Here is an 11,378-nt window from a genome sequence, read left to right as displayed (position 1 = left end):
GGGGCAAGTCGATAATATCGACCCCAGTTCTCTTCTGGTATGGGCACAATGCCTTATATTTTGATGGAAAAAGGGCTAGTTGATTACATCAAATACAATTTTTGACTGGTACTATTTTGCGGACCCCAAACTGTTGAGAGACAAAGTCGACCACGCTGGCGTTTGAACTCAACTCAGAGCGTAAACAAAGAAAAAATATCAATGAAGCTTCACTTACCATAGAATGATGGATGTAAAATATAGGGTCGAAAGAACTGTATACCAAATTGGACATGGCATATTTCTGATGACCACCCAAGAGATAATGAATTGAATTGTGGACAACTTCGAACTGGACTTCAAAATCACAGAAATCTTCCTGTTCCAGCATTAGTAGAACTTGATCGTACAGCAAAGACGTTTCACCTCCCTTTGCCAGTTCAAATAAATCCTGTTGAACATCACGTACAGTGTATGTTTCTTCTGATTTGATGTAACCTCTGAGGAAAGGGTTCTCAACCACAACATCATTCCAAGCGTCATAGTAATCAGACCTGGACAAAACACTTGGTAATTTGTCAGAAGGCGTTGTCCAATCCCAGTAAGGAATTGCAACATTGGAACCATGTCTTCGTAGAGCCTCTTCGAATTGCAGTACATAGATACGATGCCAATGAGGGAAAGTTGCCATACCATGTTGGCAACAGGCGTATTTCGCGTTTTCTGGATCTGGACACATTGTAGAACCGTGATAATTTGCGACAGTCTGGAATCCGAAACTGCTCTCATCTTCCTTCATACGTGTTAAAGCAGACATGATATTTTGTACATCTCGTTCTTCTAAGGAGTTGATGTTTTGGCGAATTCTGTTGTGTGGAATAAATCTTTGCTTCTCATGTCCTGTTTACAAAGAAAGGCGAGATAACATTTAGACAAGAGAATCTAGAAATGATACGACAGATCAAAGAGAGAAGAAAATGGAGAGAGAGAGAGGGGGGTGAGAGAGAGAGAGAGAGAGAGAGAGAGAGAGAGAGGAATAAAGAGAAGTGAGAACGACTTACTCAATGCAGGAATACGAATAATGGTTGCTTGTGGGATTAAGTCTGATGGTAAATCAGTTCCATTAGCTGTCTTGATATGGTGATGGATGTGGAAATGAGAATCGAATTTCAATCCCATATCATGAAGAATATCGGTAATTTCCATCAGATAAAGACGATCAAAAGCCCATGACATCTCAGCGCTTCCACCCAAAATGGCGAAATGGCTGCCGTCGTGACACGAGTTCTTTTCATCACAAACCTGAAAGAAAGAAATTGATTTGGGGTTATTTTTACGGAAAGAAATGGCGGAGAGTGTTGGTGATGAGAAGGTAAACCTAAGTGCAGAGACGAATATCTGGTTAGTGTGTGTATGCGTGCGTTTATGTTAGTGTGTGCGTGTATTTGTATTACTGTTTCTCAGTGAGTGTACGGGGAGATACGTTTAAGTTTTTTGTCTGCGCGTTTATGTTAAGTTGTGTCTGATGTGTGTATGTGTGCGTATGCATGTGTTATGGTGATGTGTATGTGTGTATGTGTGTTTGCGTATATTGTGAGACTGTGTGCGTATGTTTGTGCGTGATACTTATGGTAGTGCGTCTACGTTTGTATTTATGTATCAGTATGTTAGTGATTGTGTATATATGCATTTTATGTTCGTTGCGTGTATGTGTTTGTGAGTGTATGTGTGTGTGTGTGTGCATATATATGTCTGCCTGTGTGTGTGTGTGTGTGTGTGTGTGTGTGTGTATACGTGTAGTTGCTGTGTTGATGTGTGTGTGTGTGTGTGTGTGTGTATGATGAATCATGCATTTTCGATATTGACCCAAGTGCTGTGTCGTTCAGGTTTGCAAAGGCGGCGTAAACTTACCTGGAAAGTAGCAGAGGCCGACTGACCGATTCCTTTCAATAAGAACCCTGCGAACATTCGCTCTCTTTGCTTCTGAGTCCTGATGTAAGCTTCCAGTTGCGCAATCGACATGCCATTCATTTCCAGCATATCGTATTCATAGTGGAAATGTTCTTTGTACTTGAAGACGGACGAGGGCGTAGAGTATTTATAGGTGTGAGGGTTCAAATTGTAGGGAGGACCGAACGAGAAAGGTTTCAGTGGTTTCGACATCATTTCAAGAGCACAGTTGGATTCGTAAGCCGGAAGACCTCTTAACTTCTGAAGTTCCTGCCAAATAACCCACAGGCGGTCAACGTTGGCGTGATGGGAGTAAAAAGCTGGGTCGTAAGCAGCGTAATGCAGGTGGTTCATCGAGTAGATTTCTTTACCACCCAGCCAAGAATGGATAGCATTATGAACGACCTCGAATTGAATTTCAAAATCGCAATAATCCGTTTGTTCTAAAGCCAAAACGATGTTATTGAACAACCAAGTTTGTTTTCCCAATTCGGGTTTCTCAAAAATATGTTCGCTGATATCACGGTGGGTCATAGTCTCTTTGCTGATATATGATATGTGACCGTGGTTAAAAGGGTTGAACATTTCGATGCCTGTGTATGGGTTGACGTATTTCTCCAAAGCGAGGAAGCTGGGTATTTCTGACATTGGATAAGTCCAGTCCCAGTAGGGAACACCGACTTTGGCGCCGTGTCTTTGCAAAGCTTGCTCGAACTGAACGACAAACAGACGGTGCCATTGAGGGAAAGTGGCCATACCGTGGAGGCAACAGGCGTAGCGATGTTTAGCTGTTGGGTTCGGACACATCGGTGGAATAGCGTGGAACGTTGCTATGCTTTCGAAACCGTCTGAAGACTTGTCCTTTTGCATTCGTTTTAAAGCATGCATAAGAGAATCGATTTCATCGAGAGATAAACGATTTATATTCTTTCTTACAAGGTTTCCTCGTACCAATTTCTCCTCGTCGCTCTCGGAATGGGCACCTGCAAACCGACAACAAATCTTACATCAATTCAACAAATAAGCAAGGCATTTTACAAAAACAATAACAAAAAAAAACATATGTAAATTGAAAGGAGGAAATCTTAAGGCATAAGAACATGACAATATATTGGATGTGATAGAAAGTTAATCTTACCATGTTTCGGAACAAATATAATGGTTGGTTCTGGAAATATTTTCTGTTCTACCTTCGATCCATTAACAGCTCTAACTTCTGTTTTAATATGGAAGTGACTATTGTGGTTGAGCCCTAACTTCACGAGTGAATCAGTGATCTCGTAACGGAAGAGGTTAGTGAATCTCCATGGCATTTCCGATTCTCCTCCCAAGATGGAAAACACTCCGGCGTAGTTGGCACAATTCTCTTGATTCTGGCCAGTCGGAGCACATATGTAAATTCTAACATCGGCAGAAGCTTTGACTCCGTGCAACAAGAATCCTACAAAAACACGATCTTGTTGGTTCCTGTTGTGTTGCAAGAGGTTTTCTAGTTGAATAACAGTGAGACCGTTGAAAGTGAGTGAGTCGTATTTGTAATGAAACACATTCTGATAGTCGAACACATCGTTTGCTCTGCTATGAGTGAAGGTCAAAAGATTGGAGTTTGCAGTTTTGTTGCTGAAAGGACGCATTGGTTGGTTGAGCAGTCCAAGAGCACAGTTGGCACTGTTATAGGGTAATTTACGGTAGCGTTGCAGTTCCTGCCAAATGGCCCACAGACGATCGATGTTGCTATGATGAAGGAAGAAAGCAGGGTCGTAGGCTGCATAATCAAGTGACGACATGGAATGAGGATCTCGACCACCAAGCCAAGAGTGGAGACTGTTATGAAGGACTTCTAAGTGAGTGGAAAATTCACAAAAGTCTGTTTGTTCAAAGGCGAACAGTGCATGATCATAAAAATAGTTGTTTCCGAAGAGATCCGGTTGAGGGTCACGGTCAGTTTCTGTGTTTTCAAACGATATCTTTCCTTTGAAGAAAGGATTCGACTCAATGTGAAGAGTGCGTGAATTATAGAACGTAGCTTCGCTGATAAGTTTCGGTAATTCCTCGAAAGACTTCAGCCAATCCCAGTACGGAACGGCAACTGAAGAGCCTCTAGCCAACAGTTCATTCTCAACAGACACTGTATATAAACGATGCCAGTGAAGGAAGTTGGGCATGCCGTGCAAACAACACGTGTACACTTTGCTACCGTCTTCGTTTGGACATTTAGCAGGAAGTCCGTGGAAAGCTGCTATTCTTCCGTATGTACCATCCATCTTGATCTGCTTGAAAGCATTTCTCAGAGATTCAATTTCACCGACATCCAAATTTTCCAAATTCTTCCTGATTCGATTAGCACTCGTCACAGGTTCGATCCATGCACGGTCTTCGCCATAATGACCTGCGAAAAATGAAAAACAAAAAGAAAGTAAAAAATACAGAAATGTCATTTAATCAAAGCTTCGACGATAGAGTTTGTAGAGCCATCTAAAATATCTTCAGGCAAATTGAATTATGAGGCATTCTGTATGTGGTGGGGAGGGTAACTAATATGGCATTAAATATTCGCTTATGTAATTATGGAATGAAGGTAATTTCGAGTTTAATTTTTCAAGGGAATTTATAAAACTAAGAAAAAAATGGATTCGATTTTAATGCGGGGATGGGATTATTGTTGAATGTAATTAAATGTAAGTTTTAACTTGCCTAATCCAGGTTCAAATATGACTGCAGGTTCTAAACCAAGACTTGTCACTTCAGCACCACTCATGTCCTTCAGTGTATATTCAATGTGATAGAGATCGTTGTAATGGAGGTGCAGTTGTTCCATTTGTCTAGTAATGTCGGCTTTGTACACTCTGTCGAACTTCCATGGCATTTCGTTCTGGCTACCCAATACGTAGAATTCACCAGCTTTATTTCGGTCAGCACTTCCATGCAATCGGATGTAATACTCAACGAGAAGGGACTGTTTGTGGCCCTCCAGTAAGAAAGTAACGAAAATACGATCCTTAGCTCGACGTTTGTTAATCTCTGTCTGCAATTGCGGGATGGACAACCCACTGACGTCAAGTGAGTCGTATTCGTAGTGGAAGCCTTTCGTGTAGTCGAACGCATCGAAAGGAACGGAATGTTCGCGGGTTTGCGAGTCAACGTTGATGTCGCTTGACAAACTGAAAGGAGACATCGGTTGACGAAGAAGCTCGATTGCACAGTTGGCAGAGTTGTATGTATTTCCTCGATGTTTCTGTAAAGCTTGCCAGATGGCCCAGATTCTATCGACGTTTGAGTGGTGCAGTAAGAAGATTGGGTCGTAAGCAGTGAACTCGAGAGAGGACATTGAATAGGGCTCAGTACCTCCAACCAAAGCATGGATATGGTTATGTGCAATTTCAAACTGTACTTCGAACGAACAAAAGTCTTCCTGTTCAAGAGCGAAGATTACTTCGTTGGTCAAAGAAGTAAATTCACCGAATTTCGGTTGGATGAAAAGGTCAGCCGAAGGAGCACGAGATGTAGTCTTTCCTATATGGTCGATCGAACCACTGAAGAATGGGTTGATGTGATTTTCGCCATTCACATCGGTATATTCTTCTTCAGCTACAAGGTTCGGAAGTGCACTGATCGGATTCAGCCAATCCCAGTAAGGAATTCCGCCGTCATAACCGTTTCGTCGTAAACCATTTTCGAAGTTCAACGTAAGTAATCTGTGCCAGTGTGGGAACGTGGCCATTCCATGATGACAACAAGCATATTTATGTTCGGCGTCAGGACTGGGACACCATTCTGTAGAACCGTGGAAAGCAGCCACTTGTTGATAGCCACTCGCTGTTTTATCTGCTTCGTATTTTACCAGGGCTTCTCTCAGTGCTGTCATCTGGCTCGCTGTTAGAGTAGACACTGCTTTTCTTGTACGGAAGTTTTCGTCAAATTTAACGTCTGTTTTAACTGAAATACAAGACGATACACAAACAAAATTAGGTTTCGCTCATATTCTATACATCAATGCTGACGGACGTAACAACACTATAAACTCGAATTGGGAGACCATTTTATGTTGAAAGCCATATTGAAGTTAAGTGACATCTCGCAAGCCATTTTTCAGAAAATATCTTTTACTCCTAAACCTATGAATTTATAGAATATTATTAAAAAAAAAAAAACGATACTACAATGTAAAAAGTTGGTGATTCTAAATAAATATCCCAACGATTAACTATTATTTAGTATTTTTTTTTATAGAATTTTTTGGATTTTAATGTTTTGAACGCAATTGTAATTATTTTAAACTAGTAATTACAAATATAAGGAAATATAGTGCTTCTAAATCTCGAAGAGCATTATAAAGATAACCTTTAAAAAATATCAAATTAAATTAAAGATATATTCTAATGTATAGTTTGAAATAAAATACTACACTTTTTTTTCAGAAGTCCGAGAAAAGTTCTTGAGAAGACTGCATGAAGCTGTTTGGCCTCGGCATCTTTACTTTTACTATAGACTGACCAAATTGATTGTATTCAATAACTTGAATGACTAAACTAACCATTTCTGGTAGTGCATAAAAGGAAATTTCAAGCAAGAGATAAAGAAACAATTTTCATTACCTTTGCCGGGTTCGAATATGACAATCGGTTGTGAAATAATGGTCGATGGTAAAGCAGTTCCATTGACATCTTTGATATCGACACGGAGAGTAAAATCGCCAAATGGATCAACACCCAAAGCTTTGAGTGAATCTGTAATTTCTTGTCTGAATAATCGATCAAATCTCCATGGCATTTCCTTGCTGCCACCAAGAACAGAAGTTGGTGCAGCTAGATATTCGTTGCCAGCTGCCACAACATAGAGATCGATATTTGCCGATGTTTTAATACCCTCGAAGAGGAAACCGGCGAATACCCGGTCATGGGTTTTCTTTTCATCGATGTGTTTCTGCAGTTCTCGAATTGACATGCCGCCAAACGACAGGCTATCAAACGTATAGCCAAGGTTGGCTTGGTAGTCGTACACATCTGTCGGTATTGCATGTGCTCTGGTGTGTTCGTTATTGTTGAAGGGAGATTCGAAAGCGAATGGTTTGAGAGGTCGATGCACTTCGGAATTGGCACAATATGCTTTATACGGTTTTCCTCTGTGTATTTGCAGTGCTTGCCATATGGCCCATAACCTGTCCACTTGAGCGTGATGTAACCAGAAGAGAGGATCGAACGAAGTGTAATGCAGTGACGACATGGAGTAGGCCTCTTTGCCACCAATCCAAGCGTGAACAAAATTGTGTGTAACCTCGAACTGAACTTCGAAGTCACAGTATTCATCTTGTTCGTAGGCCAATAACAAACCGTCGTATAGTGGACAATGGTCACCTTTGGCTGGTTGTTTCATCAATCTGCATAAAACAAAACAAGCCTCAATTATATCTTCACACAAAAAAAAAAATTCACTAATATTTATTTTAGCCAATACATGCTTATTAATAAATTCAAATTAATTAATATTTATTGAAAATATATTTTACTAATTGTTTTTCATTCAGTGATCGTCTCCCCATATCCTCCTCCAGTTCTCGAATATACTGCGGTAAAATTTTACAGAAATTTTCATGCAATTTCCTGTATATACCATCGATAATCAACCAATCAATATAGTTTAACTATGACCTTTGAAAGACAATCAACAATTAGTCATTCCTCTATTTGCTTCTGGTATATTCTGAATTTCCCAAAGGCGTCTCTATTACAATTCACTCAACATACCCGACTTGTATTAGCATTATCATCTCTCTCTCGCTTTCTCTCTCTCGTGAGCACGTGAGTGCATAGTCTGGGTTTGAAACCTGAACAGTCGTTTCGAAAGTAATCCTCCACTACGCTCAAATACTTCGATACCACCAAGAGCTATCATTCGACAAATGTCAAAAAGTGTACAAGATGGAATAACGATAATAATAACGAGGAAACGAAGAGCTGTTCTATGAAATGGAGAGCTGTTTCCAATCAATAAAAAACAAAAATCGATAAAGGGCCAGAGTTACAAACCTTGGATCAATATCGCGTGTAGTGTAGACCCCGGAATGGAGGAAGTCGATGGAGGCACGGAAGAAAGGATTCGGTTTAGTTTCCAATGTGAAAGGATCTTGATATGTTTCTTCAGCGACCAAAGAGGGCAGATGGGTGATGGGTTTTGACCAATCCCAATATGGTACACCAACTGTAGATCCTCTGTCAGCGAGGGCGTCCTCAAACTGCATGATTACAAGCCGGTGCCAGTGAGGAAATGTAGCCATTCCATGTTCACAGCAAGCAATACGATTTGGAGCATCTGGACGCGGGCATTTGGCAGGAAGACCGTGGAATTCTGCCAGAGCCTGATAACCATTAATGGATTTATCCAACATAAAACGTTCCATGGCAATTCTTACTCCATATTCTTCTTCTTTAGTGAGGACACTGACATCTTTACGTACCTTTACATCAGCTTTATCAACTTTGATCATCTCAGCTGAAATTAGAGAAGAGAGACACTTCAAATAGAGGTTAATTTTGAAATAATTCATTTCAATTAAAACTATTGTCTAAAATATTTCGACATTACATTTGCTGGGAGAACCTCCATGCGCTCTTTCCCAGAAATTATAATTTCTTGAATTATGTATCTTTCATCTTTTTCATCTTTTATATTTTTGACTAGATTTAGTAAATTTTCAGCGGCCATGCTTGAGCAGTGATTGGAGGGTTTTAGTCGAATAAATCGATCCCTGTACATATTTTTAAATCTTGTATTTATTCGCCGAACCCATTCCTCATAGTACATTTATGATTCTATTTTCTTAATTCATTATCAATAGAATATTATCATCATCATCATCATCTAATAATTGTATTACCTTCAGTTTGAAGAAATATTTTTAGGAAGTGGTAGACCTAAAACGTGGATGTTACGCCTAACTGTATGATGTAGACACAGCAAGGATAACCGTGTGAACACAACAATTTGCTACTTGGCTGACTTTAGCAACAGCTTAGTCTCTGGTGAGGATTCTTTCAAGAAGCCTGGTTACCTTGTTGCCTACATTTTCACTGGCATCAGTCCTACCATCCACACTTGATGTAATGAAGACCTTCAAATCACATCAGGTCACGGATTTTACAGTTTTCCCTACTTATAAATAACCATAGATCGTATTCAGTGACGCAGAGAGCTTAATTAATATTATTATGTCTACAATTAACCAGATTAGTAATGAAATCAGATAATTCTCAATTACAATGTGAACTTCATTTTACAAAGAAACAAACCTTATCTGCAGAATAAATCTGAAATGTTTCTGTTGTGAAGAAATCTTCAGATTTTACTTTCGATCAAATGATGCCGTTGTTTATCCCTGTTTATGTAGACTTATGAACAAAGCCCTTACAACTGTGAACATCCCATCTATTTGTATATGTGGAAGTACATTTAGTAATGTATTCTGTTTTATTTAGATTGTAATTTGAGGAAGATTTAGTTGCTATTTCTTGCTAGCCGTCTGATCGAATGGTCTAGTGACTTGTGTAATTTAGCGGTGTTTAAAATGAAGTTTCTGTTGAAATATGTTTAAATGGTACTTACGGTCGTGATGTCCAACTTCCGGTATGTAGGTAACAATCGGTTTCGGAATAACATCACTAGGCAGATGACTTCCGTTGATGGCAGTTACTTCGGCTTTCAGATAATAGTTTCCATCCAATTCCAATCCTAACGACTTGACAGTATCGGTGATGTCATGAAGATAAGGATAACCGAAATCCCATGGCATTTCTCTTTTGCCACCAAGGATGAAGAATTCTCCAGCGTCGTGATGGCAGTCATCACTCTTTCTTGAATCTTTGCTCGGGATACACACCGAGATATGGACATTAGCAGATGTCTTGATGCCGCCCAGTCGGAAGTTGGCGAAAGATCTCGGATGAGATTGACGTTCTTTTAATAAGCTGTCTAATTCGGAAATGCTCATTCCATTCAATGTGAGATCGTCGTAATTATATTCCAAATGATCGGCAGTAAATATATCGGCTGCTTTAGCGTTCTTCTTGGTTAGTTCGATCGGGTTAGAATCTCGTCCGAACGGTTCCATGGGAGTATGCAACAGGTTCAAACCGCAGTTAATTTTGCTATCGTGACCTCGATGTTTCTGAAGAGCTTGCCATATAGTAAACAGACGCTCAACGTTGGAATGATGCAAAAAGAAGAGTGGGTCGTATGAGGTGTACTCCAGACTAGACATAGAATAAGGATATCTGCCGCCAACTAAGAAGTGCACTGGATTGTGAGCTATCTCGAATTGAACTTCAAATCGACAATATTCTTCCTGTTCAAAAGCCATCAAGATGTTCTTCAGTAAGCTGTTTTTCTTTGCATGTGAAGCGTCGAAAAGATGGTCATCAACTGCTCTTGCAGTGACTTTCTTCTCAAAACCAATGGCACCCGAATAAAAGACATTTTTCTTTGCTTTCTTGCCGCTGGGGTCAATAAACAACGGATGCTGCACCAGTGCCGGCAGTTCGGATATCGGCTGTGTCCAGTCCCAATAGGGGACGCCATGAGTTGATCCATGAGTTGCCATAGCCTGTTCGAAGTGTACAAGGTACAGCCTGTGCCACAAAGGAAACGTAGGCATACCATGCAGGCAACATACCACTGTGCTACCATCGGCAGCTTTGCAGTCAGCCGGTTCTCCGTGATAGGCTGAAATAGCCTGGAAGCCAGTCGGACCTTCGTCCTTTTGCATAGAATATAAGGCCAGTTGTAGACTGACAACTTCATCCTGGGTCAGGCTGTCGACATTTTTGCGGACGAATTTACCTGAAGGAAAGACAGAAAAATAATGATTATAAGAGAATAAAAAGAAAAATATATAAATAAATGAAACGGAAAACATAGGAAGTTTAATATTTTACTTTGTTGAGGGCGGTGAGCTGGCAGACACGTTAGCACGCCTGGCAAAATGCTTAACGGTCTTTCGTCTGCCGTTACGTTTCGAGATCAAATTCCGCCGAGTTACTTCGTAACTTTTCTCTCTTTCTAAGCGTCAGTCTAATAATATCAACTGCAAAGTTTCCGTGGACTTTTATGTTTGTTTTGTATTTGCTTCGTATATGTATACATGTGTGTGTGTGTGTGCATGTCGCCGCGGTTTTGTGGCACGGAACAGAGCAGACCTTGCTATTCACTCAAGAAAACATGTAGTAAATGATCCACACGCACTCAAGCAAACTGAGTCCCCAACTTGTTCCATTTGCCAAAAGGTTTGCAAGGCACCAGCAGGCCTCGGCAGACACGTTCGTGTCCATAGAACATTGTCAATGCATTATTTTACTGAACTCTCATTTGTCGTTCATGATAAGAGAATCCATCATCATTATTGTCATCATCATCATCGTATATATATATACATATATATATATATATATATATATATA

General features: G+C 40.2%; 1 protein-coding gene across 1 annotated transcript; it reads right to left on the bottom strand.

The window, feature by feature from the left end:
- Positions 1-88: 88 nt before the first annotated feature.
- LOC106867082 (hemocyanin G-type, units Oda to Odg) lies at positions 89-10,761 on the bottom strand (the record flags this gene model as incomplete). Its single annotated transcript, XM_014934350.1, has 8 exons — positions 89-879; positions 1,041-1,281; positions 1,891-2,912; positions 3,068-4,318; positions 4,624-5,865; positions 6,525-7,306; positions 7,956-8,418; positions 9,529-10,761. Coding segments are annotated over 8 exons (7,025 nt in total), but the record flags the coding sequence as incomplete, so codon positions are not given.
- Positions 10,762-11,378: the final 617 nt, after the last annotated feature.

Source organism: Octopus bimaculoides, unplaced genomic scaffold (assembly GCF_001194135.2).
Source record: "Octopus bimaculoides isolate UCB-OBI-ISO-001 unplaced genomic scaffold, ASM119413v2 Scaffold_295674, whole genome shotgun sequence".
Classification (NCBI taxonomy): Eukaryota; Metazoa; Mollusca; class Cephalopoda; order Octopoda; family Octopodidae; genus Octopus; species Octopus bimaculoides.
The sequence above is the reverse complement of the archived record's forward strand: the minus strand, read 5'-3'. Positions and strand labels throughout refer to the sequence as shown.